This window comes from Falco peregrinus, chromosome 1, assembly GCF_023634155.1.
Source record: "Falco peregrinus isolate bFalPer1 chromosome 1, bFalPer1.pri, whole genome shotgun sequence".
Taxonomy (NCBI): domain Eukaryota; kingdom Metazoa; phylum Chordata; class Aves; order Falconiformes; family Falconidae; genus Falco; species Falco peregrinus.
The window spans coordinates 3,781,286-3,794,929 of NC_073721.1; the positions used below are offsets into that span (position 1 = coordinate 3,781,286).

A 13,644-nucleotide genomic window follows, 5' to 3' on the forward strand; every position below is an offset into this window, starting at 1 on the left:
ATACAATAAAAATTTGTATGCAGGGAAATCTTTGGAGGTCTGAGATGTTGTGTCTCTCCTCTTCAAGCACTTTGTTGGACTGAGGAAGTGCTGATTCCAAGGATCATTTATTGCCAAAAAAAAATACTATTTTCATATTTTTTTGGCAGTACAAGAGGGAGACTCTGAAGACAACAAAGTATGTGGAGCTTGTTATTGTGGCAGACAATCGTGAGGTAAGAAACTGAAAACTAAAAGTTGTGGGAAGCTTGGGTAGGAAACAGGTAGCTCAGGTCAGCTGCCATGGTATTGCAAATAGTGTGCTTCAGACAGCAATATGATGGTTTTCAAAAGTAAAGCTTCTTCCCTAATTAGGGTTAAGCCAGGGAAGGTGCTGTTAAGATAGGGCAGCACTGACAGTCAGTTGTAAAATTCCTTGCAATACTTCATAAGGAATTTGACTCTCAAATAACTGGCACATCTGGCAGTAATTGAAGAGGAAAATATAAATTGACTGCTCAGGATCTCCTTGAGCTAGTTAAGCCTACATTGGCAGAGACTCTGCCCTCGGTGGGACCATCACTGTTTGGAAGACACAGTAGGATCCTGCACGTGAAGCAGTGTTTTACCATCGCATTGCACGAAGCACGACTGCCTTCCTGACAGTTTGCAACGAGAACTTCAAAGCGAGTAACCAGGACTAGCTGTAGAAGTGTTTCAGTGAGTTTAATGGCAGCCAAAGATCTAAGTCTTGGTTTGAATTATTTTACCACCTTTTTTTTTTTTTTTTTTTTTTTGTCTCCTTGAACACTGCTAGTTAGGGACGTACGATATCACTTTACTAGTAGCAGGAGATGAAACAGCTAACAGAAGAGCCTTCTCTTTTTCACAAACATCGGTCCCTGAAAGATCCCTGTGTAAGACTCAGGGATTTTAAAATCTTTTCACAAGAACCAAAATCCTGTCCCATAGCCTGTGCTTATGCTGAGGCAGACCACGATCCCATGAAGCCAATGGGAGTCTGCCCATGGCCTTTGCTTGCACCACGCAGCTCCCAAACATCACCGACACCGCTGGCAGGCTAAGGTGGCTGTTGGGGGGAAACTGTGACATTTGTGCTGCTAGTACACTGATCCTTTACATTCCAAGTTTCAGAGACAAGGCAAGGATGTGGAAAAAATTAAGCAGAGGCTGATAGAAATTGCAAACTATGTTGATAAGGTAAGAACTTAAGCATTATTTCACTTTTTCCAAACGTACTATGCTTTCTGAAAGGTGTTGTGAAATCTCTTTTTCTTCTACTAGTAAATTAAGAAAGTCGTGGCACTCAGATCAGCAGCTTTCACAACCTTTGTCACAGCTCCTTACCCACGCACCTTTTCAAGGAGCTAAGCCAGCTGCTTTACTCATACTCCGGTATTTCAGAGCAATGCTTCTCTCCAACCAGTAAAACCAAAACAGTAAACTGAAACCTTTCGTGTGCCCTTCAACACACTAAGCTGTAAGCTCTGCTATAGGTGGGATGCATATACCTGTGGAAGCACTATTTCTAAGGAGGTGCACAATTTAGCCCTAGGATTTCATTAACCGGGGGAGAGGGTGGGGATAATCACATATGGAACAGCCCATAGGAAAAAGATTATTTTGAGCACGAATTTGGAGAACGAATTCCTTTGCAGCAGCAAGGGATGGTTCAGTTGTAAGGCCAGCCCAACAGAGGGCCAGTGAGGGCACAGTCAAGAAGATACCTAGCCCAAGGGAGATGATGGAATCGAAGATACGCAGTGTTTAAGGAAGCAGAAGTTGATGGCTGAGTAAAAGCAATAACAAAGAGGCATACACTGCATTTTTTTCTTTATGTGAAGTAATTTCTTGACAATAAACACCACGAGTCCTCTACAGTGCTTTTTGAACAAATTAAAGTTTATTTTTGTTGTGCTGTATGACCACAAAAAACTCAGAGTCCAGTAGTGAAATTGTAACTCAGGGAGTCTTAATTTCACTGAGAATTTATCAAGTGATGCTTCAAGGGCAATAACTCAAGGAGAAGCATTCTTGATTAAAAAACAAGCTGCTGAAGACACCTCCACCTCTTCTGTAATTGTCTTGCTGACTTATTACTGGAGGACAGGTGTTTATATGTTACCTGCTCAAAATTAATTTTGCATGTTAGAATATATTTATGTTTCATGCTTAATTTATGCTCAGCAAATGCCAACATTACCCAAATGGCTGTAATGCATATAAACAAGACAAAGATCTAGTACGTTCTTTTCTCAGGCTGTCAGCCAAATCTGGACTTGATCGATTCTTGAATCTTTCTTCACATTAGTCTCACATTAGAGTTGTTATCTCTGCTCCATTACTAATGCTGCTCTGGCTCCTCTCTTGTGGTAGCTGCGGTATTTACCAGCAGGATAATAGCGTATGGAGCCCACAGCACTAAGATCACTTGTTTTTATCTGCTGCGAGCAAGACTCAATGACTCTGGCTGGTTTTCAGCTGTTATTTTGAACCACAATGGTAGCACAGCACAGCTGCCCCTGCCTTGTGGCTTGCATCGGTGCTAGCGATGGAGGGCAGCCATGGGGGTGTCACCTGCCGTAGCACCTCATTTGTTCAGAAGTGAAGGACGTGCGAAGGTAGTTGCAACGTTCTGTCTTGAAGGAAGATGCCAAACCTGGGTGGGACACAACATACCTTTGGATCTCTTTGAATGTCTTACAGGTATTTAGTCAGGTCAGAACTGTTTTCTGGAAGTCATGGAAGTATTTCATCTTAGTCAGTCATATCAGGTATTCACTTTTGCCCTGGAGAAGAAAACATTTAAGCCTCTATAATAAAGGTTCATATGCACATTATGCTTTGGTTGGAATATTCTAATCCAGTGTGATCTAAAATGGGTTTTAAAGACATGTTTCTGTTTTTCTTTTCTCATTAGTTCTATAGGCCACTAAATATTCGAGTAGCCCTGGTCGGAGTGGAAGTATGGAATGACATGGATAAGTGCTCTATTTCTCAAGACCCTTTCACCAGCCTCCATGAGTTTCTGGACTGGAGAAAGCTAAAACTGCTACCTCGTAAACCCCATGACAATGCACAGCTGATAAGGTACACTTGACACTCTGATATCGGCCGGGATTTCAGTGGTTTGAGACTGGTTGCACTGAATCCTTCCCCAGTTGCTAAGGTATTGTGAGGAACATCTGTGCTCCTGAGGGTTTGTCTCTCCCCTCTACAAACACCAAAATAAAAGCATTTTGCAAGGCCCTTCAGCAGATGCTTCAAATTAATTTCCTTGCACTGCTCTGCAGTAGCCCTGTTACTTGTAGACCTTTCCTGAATACGATTAATGTAAAAGTGTAGATGTGTACTAACCTGGTAAATACTGAGGGTATGAATTTACAGGTGGTTTAAGCTGGTCTCAGCCTAAATTGTTACTGGAAAAGGCAGTCCTGCCCTCACCCCAAATGCGGAGCTAAGGGGGCACTACCTGAAGTAGTAGTAGTCTTTCTTCTTAGTAGAAAGACCTCAGTAGACTTTAGAATTCAGTGTAAATGAGACAGATCATTTGCATTTGTGACTTAGCGTGAAATCATACACATCTTTTACCCTGCTGCTGTTTCCTGGATTAAAGTGAGTAAACATGCTCAAAGTAAAAGCAGTCTTAAAAAACAAGGTAGCCAAAGGAACACCTTTTTCTTGAACCAGGCATAATGTTGATTGATGAACTATTCTTTAGACTATACAGATAAACATACTTAATGTCTTAGTAATTAAAAGGAGCTCTTTACTCATTACATAGATATTCTTACATTAGCTGTGTAAGAATAGACTGAACCCTTCCAAACTGTTCCTCATGAGATATTTGATTACTTTCTATGTATAATAATACTTCGGAATTTTCTAATCTGTGTATTATAACAAGTAGCATATAGACTCCCTACCATTAAATAACCCTTCTTTCAGCTAAAGACATTATGTTTGTATTTCTAATCCCAACTTCAGTCAGGGAAAAAGGACAGGAAGGAAGGGTCCTGTTCCAGAAGTAAACCCAAAGGACAGTGATCAAATGGATCTTTCTCGTAGCAGGGGTGCTGTCATTGTCAGTCTGGCAAGTTGGCATGATTAATCGGTGCTTTGCATTGTTTTAAACCTGCAAATGTGGAGCCGAGACACTTGAAATGGGATATTTGTTTGAGATTGGCAGAAATACAAAAATAGGGAGGTATCTTGGCACTGAACGGTGATTCTGTGATTCCTCTTCTCCTTTCCTGCCCTCCTGCAGCGGGGTGTACTTCCAAGGGACTACCATTGGCATGGCGCCCATAATGAGCATGTGCACTGCAGAGCAGTCTGGAGGGGTCGTCATGGTAAGTGGTAAAAGCACAGGAGTTGAAACTGGCCCAGCTGGTGTGACACCGTCTCAAGTTTTGTAATACTGTATTCTGTAACAGAACATTAGCCCCATTTGTCCCATTTTCAGTCTTAATATTATCTATATGTACATTCAGATTGCTTGTAAATGATTGTTTCCATAGTGAAAAAAATCAAAATATCGCATTAAAAATATAGCATGACCTCTTTGCAAGGATCCTTTACTCCTAACTATCATTAGATCAGGTGCTGTGGTGCTGTGAAGGATGAGAACCAGAAGATATATTTGTTATGCACTTGGGTAAACTAGTGTTACAGGCAACAACAGCCTATCCTGAATCTTTTATTATATTGATTTTATTCTGTATTTACACAGTTTTCTGTGTAAGGCCTTATTTTCCATCTTTGCAGCGCAGTGGGTTTATTACTTTGCCAGACAAGAAGAACAAACAACAGCAGCATTTGTCCTACCTGAGCCTCTCTCAAACAGTGCGACTGGTAATGCTGCCGTTAGGTGCTAGGCATGATGAAAATACAAGTACGCTTCTTAGCCAGTTTCTGGGTGTAGTTCTGGAGTATTTTCTTTCAGAATTTTTTTTTTTTTTTTTTTACTTTATTTTGAACAGTGTTTTGTGCTAATCGTGGGGGAAGAAGTTTTGCATTGACTAAGCTTTGCAATAGAAGTACTTTAAATAAAATCAGATGTGGACTCCCAGAGTTTGCAGGCCACTAACAGGCTCAGCTGGTGACCTCAGAGCTCAACTCCAGAGCAGAAAGCCAGGGAGCCCTAAAAGCTTCCTGGTCTCTGAGTTCAGCCTGCACGTGCTGAAAACCTTTGTGCTTTCTACAGCTTTGTTGAGACTTCCAACAACCCAAGCGATGTGGGGGTTCTCTCCAGCTCTGCTGGACACCCCAGCTGCAGATCCCTACTTCAATGAGGTGGGAGCTCAGGAATGCACAATGCTCAGCATTTGCATGCTCTCAAAGTTCCCAGTTCTTCAGAGCTTCACGGGACTAACCTGGAGCCCAGGACAGAAGGCTTTTGCCTCAAGACAATCCACACAGTGCTGTAAGAGCAGAGATGCGGTCCCTTCCCGCTCCTGCATTTCCTCCTTTCTTCACCAGCTCCCAAACCAAGGCTGGCCCGCAGTGCAGGGCCCCTTTGTGGTCTCATGGACAAGTAGGCAAGAAGCCAAGCGGGGGTGAAGCATGCAGTCATGGAAGATGATTTATAGACGGTCCAGACTGTGAGGATTTAAGAGATGAGCAGAGAAGCTGAGGTGTAGGAGAGCTGGAAAGAGCAATCAAATCACATAACTGGGAGAAAGGCATGTCAATATTGTAGAAAAGACAAAGGCTTCAGTCTCCCGGTAGCTGGAGAAGCTGAGCCTCTAGTAGCTGTTTGTAACAGCCTTTCACTGGGTACCTGGGCGATAGGTGCAAAAGAAAAAGGAGGAAGAGGAAGAAAAAGCTGTAGGAGTCTCCCAGAGCACTTCCAAATCTTAGCAAAGGCGTATATGAGGCAGACAGCCTCATTTTATCCATTTCACCCTCAGGCCAGCAGTCACCGCTTTGGCTTATCTGCAGTCAGAGCTGCCTTTAATAATGACCTTTTTGTCCTTTTAACTTTTTGCAAAAGCTTTAAACTATGCTACAGTGTCTTTTACTGCAAAGTCAGTCCTCCACAGTCTGGAGACTGTCATTTTAAACAGAAACAACAAAACATAGTTTGTTCCAGTAACAAGAAAACAAGAATCAACATTTCTTTAAAGTGCTCTCAGGGTTCTGACAGAGGAGAGATGGATTTATCCGTCCGGGAGAGACCCAGTGTCTGTGTACGAGCCATGGGGCTGGCTGCAGCTTCAGCTGGGCAGGGGAGCACGATGTTTTGCAGACTCCCACCTCAGTGAATTTCAGCTTCTGAGGTGCAAATTAACTCAAGGCTTGCGCAGCATAACTAGATCCAGTTCCTTAAGCAAATCCTTAAAAAGGAGCCAAATCCCAAACAAGCAAACACTCACCCCCAAAACCCAAATGGGCAGCTGCCCAACTTTCCCCCTCGGCTAACAAAGGCTAATTCAGATGTATACAAAAATTGTATATGCCGGTACCTACAGAAGAAAGCTCTACATTTGGAAGATATGCAAATGAAAGAATGAACTTTTAACCTGGGAGGCTATAGTGCTCAATGTCTCAACACTGGGCAACTGAACATTTGGTCAACTTTATAATCCAGCCAACCTATTACCCATCCCACCGTGAACACTCAATACCAAAAAACTCCCACACTCTCAAAATTGTTCTGAAAGATGAGGCAATGGAGAGATTGCATGAGAAATAACATTTGAATACAAAAAAATGGAGTCATTCTTGTATGATCTGATTTTACTGGCTGGTTTTGCAGCTAGTCGGCTCTACTATATGATATAAATTCCTCTGCCATGCCTCCCTGAGAGCATGCCCCTCTCCAATTTTCTATAGGGCTGGATTCTCTCAGTGGTAGATGACACCCTGCCTCCCACTAATTTGAAGAGAAACTCAAAGTGGTGAGAGCAGTCATCTGAGTATGAGAAGCTTTTGGTGTATCAAGAGCATTATAATTTTATTTTACTGTGATGCTTCTGTTGTGTTGTAGAAAGACCAAAGAAAAGAGCAAGCCTTTGAGACATGATTCAGACTTCATTCTTATTTCAAAAGATTGTCCACTAAATTCATGGATTTAAAAGTAAGATATTGCTGAGTTGCTGTAATGTAATGTAGTATTCTCACTCGTGTCTAATTTCTGTTAACTTAAGAGGGAAATTAGGCTGAATGACAGGTGTGGAACTGAGGCACTTAGGTCTGGGCGAATTAAGTGGAATAAAAGCATGGTTTAGGAAACTTATTCCTACAACTGAGTGAACCTGCATGAAAAGTACCAGGACTGGGGCATTTGCCTGCTCTGGCTGTAGGTGACAGTATTTTATTATTATGATTTGGTCTGAATCTCAGTGGAATGAGGCAGAGTTCAGCTGAAAGAAGCTGCGTGTTTTGTGCAACAGCTTAAAATGTCTTAACACTAGATGGCTGCTTATTCAGTGGTTGTGGTTGTTGGGTAATGACTTTTACTGCTCAAGTTAACTTTAAAAGGCCCTGGTGGAATAAGTCAAAGTCATTTCTTTAGTCCTTGTGATACTTAAATGGTCTCAGTATCAAATGGGACATGTCACTGTTTGTTTTGACAATCTTCATTTATGCTGCCTACAAATAACCTCTTTTGCTGAGGTATCACATTCTTTGTTTTAAAAACCCTCTCTAGAAACTGATAAAGTTGCATTCCAAGTGGATCTGAGCGAGTAATGAGAACCGCATGGGCTGTAATATTTGTTTGCCTATTCAAGACCAAAATTACATTTCAGATCATTTATTGCTCTAGTTCTGGAGTGAATCGTGTGAATTCTTGGGTTTGTTTTTAATTGCCAGCTTTAGAGGTGTTCAGATAAATATAATCCCTGTTCAGTAGTAGAAGAGATACTGGCAAAATAAAGAAAAGCTGAGCTCGGTTTGCTGTCTGTCTAGGCAGCTCAAAGCTTAAGGGAATTGCTGTCTTGATCACATAGCCCTAATTTCAAGGCATCACTTCAATGTGTCACTGGTAAATTATATGGATCTTTGGTCCTGGAATGTTCTCTGGCTGAGTGAGAGGTTGCGCTCTTTTTATGACATCAGGTTCGATTACATTGAATTCTGTAAATATTTCGTACATTTCTATGAGTACAATGATAAATCGGTTTGTATGTGACTAGTATCTAAATAAGATATCTGCATATGTAGGCATTGTGCAAGTGTACATATATTTTCTTGGTTATTACACATTATTTTGCTGCATAGGTTTACTCTGTTGTTTCTGTGACTAGAAGAGATTGTGCAGCTTCTTTCAGCAAACAGGCATCTTAGAATATAAGTGCACACAAACCTGCTGTTTTCTTAGTCACAAGATTTTCATAGTAAATTTTTAAATTCAGGAAAAACGAAAAAAAGATCTTTTGTAGAAAAGTACAATTATTTTGAGTTTTTTCGAAATGCAGAAAGAGGAGTTTCTTGTTTTCAGAATGGCTGTATTCTCCTTTTGATTTTGTTTTCTGTTTGAGAATTGATTTACTAAAAATATTAGCACAGACAGATGAGGAAACTTTTAAACCTACCCCAAGTCATGTATTAAGGGCTTCATTAATATATAGCTAATGTTTTAGACAGTTTTACCTTTCACTTCTTTTTAGTATGAAGGCTGGCTTAGATGATACTAAAAGAGTTGTTTCAACTGAATATATTCATATATGCTTCTAGAGCAGGCAGCTGTACATAGTAATTCCATTTACTGACTGTTAAAGACTGGATCATGCATTTATATTACATGTTTATGCCTTTAGGGAAAGCTTTCATATAGGTACAGTGGAATTTTTTCCCCTTAAGAAGATGATCAATGTGGAAAGGTCTTTTACTCGAGGTTAAGCCAAAACATCAGGCTGATCAGGAGCCTGTAATCAGATCATACGGTGAAGTTCTTACAAACGATTGTCCCCCAAATCAGCATTTCAATGAGGATTAATGTTAATATCTCAATCTGACACTTGGCAACATTTAGAATATTCATAGGTGTTAATAAAAGGCCATTGAAAGTTTGAAGATTGTTTTGTCCTTTCGTTTTAAAAAGGAGGTTTTTCAAAGTACCTGGTTTTTCTTGCAAGGCTTGTGAAATCTTGGGCTTTCTGATATTAAAGAAACAGTCCAAAAAATATTAAATAGACCAAGTGAAGTCTTTTGCTGTGTTTGTAATTTACATTTTGACGTGAACAATTTTCTCACTTTTCCCTCATCACACTTACCCTTGCCCATAAATGATGGCCCATTCCAATACTCCGCATCTGGGTGACTTTTCTGCCACTGCCGTGTCTTGGGAGTTTGGGGGATAGATTGAGCAGGGGAGTTTTAAGCCCTAAAGAAAGAGATGGCCCAGATGTTCAAAGCTGCCCGATGGTCTCAAACGTCTAATGTGCTCGGGAAACTGGGTGGCCAGGCCAGAGAGTTTGTCCTCAAATTCCCAGCCTGCACTTAGTATACGCAGCTGAATTTAAAACTGTGTCCATTTAACAACAGTGTAACCACAGACGGCAAATTTATAAAACATTTCAAAAGTCAGGCAATAGGACGTTGGGTGGGAAATGTGTATTTTGAATTGTTTTTTATGTGTTGACTTGACTAGTTCTTTTGGTTTTTTTAAGGATCACTCAGAAAACCCTCTAGGTGCAGCAGTCACGCTGGCTCATGAACTGGGACACAACTTTGGAATGAATCATGATACATTGGAGAGGGGCTGCAACTGCAAAGCGTCTACTGATAAAGGGGGCTGCATCATGAACCCCTCTACTGGGTGAGTGCAAGTTATAGCACTGGCAAGTTACACTTAGAGTGGAAAATTTTCACTTTCATTTTGTGTCTCAGGACCATTTAAAGGGAAAAAAGAAAAAAAACCCTTTTCAACACCTGTCAAAATAACTTCTCGCAGTTATTCCCCTCCAGCTGAAACAATTAAACTTGTTATCAGAGCACAACATGTACCGTTGTACCTTTCTATTTCTGCATTACCAGTGTGAGAGACAAAAATGCTGTAAGCAACTGGTTGATGTAAAATAAAAACAATCAAACTGCATTGCAAGCGTGGAATCAGAATTTCACCATCTCTCCTCTTGCCAACCGAGTATTGGTCATAATAGGAAATGAGCAGCATCCCAAGGCCAAGACTAGGATGAAAGTGTAGGAAATAAAGTAATGCAGGAAATATATTATTAGGCTTCCTGTAAAGCTTTTCTCTTGTGCAGAGAACGTTCTTTAGTTTTGCACAAACTTTTCCATCTCACCCCTTGTTATAAGTGTATAGCAGTTTTCACATGTGACCGAATTAAATCTGCAAGATCAGTGGGGTTAGGGTTGTTCAGTGGCCGGAGAGAGATCTTCCAAGAAAACATACAAGACAGTGGGAAATAAATCCAGTGAACCTGTGCTCATCATCTCTGAGTCAGTGCTGAATGGTTGATGATAAAGGCACTACGCCAATGGAGAAGCGTAGTGGTTTTGTAGACAGAAAAAGTACAGGCACCATGACCAGCGTAACCAGTTACAGCTTGCTTCTTTATATTTTAAAGTACTGTTAGAAACTGAGCAATATAATGAATGAGTTTTTCATGCCCATATTCAGGCAAGAACTGATAGGATTAAATGGAGGTGAGAGAGAGTAGATTTTCCAGCGCTTTCTGACGGTAAGTGATGTGCTGGCCTGGACCACCTGCAGACACACACATAGCTAAAGTTTGGTGACTGGAAGCTGGTAAGAACCAGTCAGACAAATATCTGTCAGCAGAGTCTTGTAGGTACAGCTGGATTTGCCCTTGGGCAGGAGGATGGTCTAGATGATCTTCTGATGTCTCTTGCAGCTCCAATGTTCTCTCTTTGTGCTTAAAGTTCATCTGTTGCTTAAAAATCTCTTCTGGGAATTGTGATCGACTCAACCTCTGCCATCTCCGAGGTTGCATGTTTCTGGGAAAGAAGGAGAGCGATCTGGGAGAGGCCAGGGAGTGTTGGGCAGGATTGCTCCCTGCTGGTCAGCCTAACAGCAGCCTTGGCATTTCTTCAAAGGCATGCTGTCACCCTCCTTCAAGGCAGAAAAAGGGCTTCTGGCCAGAGGCCAAGCACAGCAAGTTAAGAGACAAACAAAAGAGACTTATGTGAGTGGAGGAGAATGAGAGTGATTTCTACAGTTTGGAAAAGAAAAACAGCTTGGCTCTTCTAAAACAATAGGTAATAAATACCCATATGGAATTGCATTCTGCAGCACGTCAGAGCTCATATGCACCCTGTGAAAACAAATTGGAATTGGAAAGGGGGCTCTGAGGTGGGGTGAGGTAGTAGTGGTGGTGGGCAAGTCTGGGCTCTGAGCTCCTGAAAGATGCATGTAAATTTTGTTTGTCTCAGCTGAGTTGGGCATCCAGTTACTCCACTTCTAGAAATAAATACAGGAGATGCTTTCAGGACAGAAATTTCTAGACGCTTTCTGAACTCGTCTTGTGGAAGTGTCTCTAACGTGAGATTAGATAGCTCTTCCCTGGTTTTGCCTTCTGCACCGGAGTCCTTTGGGGGTATCTGAAGTTGTTCTCTGGGCTGGATGTGCCAATCCAGACACTTGGAGCTGAGTTGGCTCAGAGCATGGACACACCAAGGTTGTGCCCGCTCAGCATATTCCTCAGATACCAGACCGAGCATCTCAGCTCACTTTATGCTGGGGTTCCCGGAGCACCTCACAGGCTAAAGGCCATGCTTCTTTCAGCCCCTCCGTGCCCAGCCTCAGCACCCACAGGGCTGACACTTTGGGGAGGGGGCCATCAGCCACACTCCAGCTTTGTGACGCTCTCTTCGGATTTTGACCAAACTTCAGCTTCAACTTGTGCCTAAGAAGGGATGTGCCGTTCACAGAACTGAGTAGGCTGTCTTGTTTGCAGTGATTATTGATTTATAAACAGAAATTTTAGTATCAGGTTTCTAGCCTTAGGCTTTACCTTCATACTGTGCTGTCAATCTGTAATAAGTATTCTGGGACAATGCTTTATGCCTTAAGCCAAACTGCATTTACCAATTTAAAATTAATACTTTCAATGTTTACCCAACGCCTGACCAACAGTAGTATTCCTCTGAGCACCATTATTCAAGGGTAACTGAAAAGGTTTCAGCTGTGGAAGCACGTGTCAGTTAAGGGAAGGCCAGGTGAAGATTCCCTACCTGAAATGCATGCTTAAGATGGCAAAAACATCAAAACAAAGAGCATCCCAGGGAAGCCATGTACATTTAGAGAGACAGCCTGCTCTCTCAGTATGCTCAGTGGCACTCACTCTGTGCTCTTCTGATTTCTGTTGGTTTAAGGTAAATTCAACAAGGGCAAGGGGGAAAAAAAATCTTCGGGTTGAAGCTCATGTGAAAAGTACAAGCCCCTGAGAAACCCTTATCTGGTATCTAAAAAGAATCAGAAATATCTAGGTTATAACAGAAAGGCCTCTGTAAACTTCCCTTTGGAGTCATTTGTGTGGTTGTGCAGCAAAAGGGAATGTTTAAAGGCTTTTTACTTAAAAGTGATTTCATTAATTATTGCCATTTCTTTCAGTTCTTATGTTTCAGTCTTTGAAGAGGTCTTGGAAATTACATCTTGGTGGAAAAAATCTCCAGGGATCATTGCGGAATTTAAACTCTGTTGGATCTGTCCTTTAATGAGCTTCCTATAGCTTTAGCTCTTAAAAGATACCAGCAAGATGTGTACCACTTGTGTGTGAGCTACAAATGCCTTAAAGACCTGCGACTTTAGCAAAATATATTTCGTATAACATGGAATCAAGCATATGAAAGCCCAAATCTGTGGCATTCCAGGCCTTTTAGAGATTCAGATATCTGCGGTGGAAATCACATAAATCCCACTATAGAAGTTTGGGGGGTTGTTATAAAAATAGTATCAGTAAGGAAATATTTAATACTAACACATTGTTCCCTTTTTAAGGTGTATGTTTTAATGATATTCCTCCAGTTCTTTTAGATTGTTTTTAGACTGTTCCAAGTGAAAAAGAAGGCTATAAGGAGTCTTAAAGAGATCTGCAAATCTTTTTACTGAGATGGCAGCATCTGAAAACTAAGGGGCTAGGCTGAGCCCACGAGGCCATTTCAGTATTCCATTTATTTCCCAAGTATCTCCCTGAAGTTTCCACTCAGGAGTGAAAATATTCTGCCTGACAGCTAGATAAATACAGAAAAGTTCTGATGAAACGCAAGGCATTAGTCTAGATTTATACCACTGCAACTGAAAGCAGAATTTAGCACAAACTCTGGGGCAAAATTATACCAATTAGCAATGCTTGTTTATTTAATAATTTTGGTAATGCACTTTTTTATGTGCTCCTTCCTCAAAATTGAGCACAGATATCTCCATGGGGGTTGAAATCAGGTGAGTTCCCCAAAGTAGTTGAAAGCTCAAGAGTTCATATATGCTTGAAATTTCTTGCCAGCCTTAAGGGAAGCAAAATTTTTGTGGTTAGTCTTCTCCCCTCCTGTAAAGCCAAGGGTTTCTACTTCCCCTCACCCCCATGTCTGTGTTCTTGCCAACAGCATGCTCTTCTAATTTATGTCTAGGTGACTTACACAACTAACTTGTCATAGGGAAACTGAGCATACTGGAAGCATGTTCTTCCTTCCCTCTTACAGTAAGTACCTCTTGAT

The 13,644-nt window shown here is 41.3% G+C and overlaps 1 protein-coding gene across 1 annotated transcript in view; it reads left to right on the forward strand.

Annotated features, from left to right (window-relative positions):
* The window catches only part of ADAM12 (ADAM metallopeptidase domain 12), a 187,156-nt gene that overhangs the window by 124,429 nt on the left and 49,083 nt on the right, over nucleotides 1–13,644 (forward strand). The window contains exons 7-11 of the mRNA XM_055818570.1: nucleotides 150–215; nucleotides 1,129–1,200; nucleotides 2,921–3,090; nucleotides 4,268–4,352; nucleotides 9,618–9,766. Of these exons, the coding sequence (XP_055674545.1) occupies nucleotides 150–215; nucleotides 1,129–1,200; nucleotides 2,921–3,090; nucleotides 4,268–4,352; nucleotides 9,618–9,766 (542 nt within the window). The remainder of the gene's footprint in view (nucleotides 1–149; nucleotides 216–1,128; nucleotides 1,201–2,920; nucleotides 3,091–4,267; nucleotides 4,353–9,617; nucleotides 9,767–13,644) is intronic.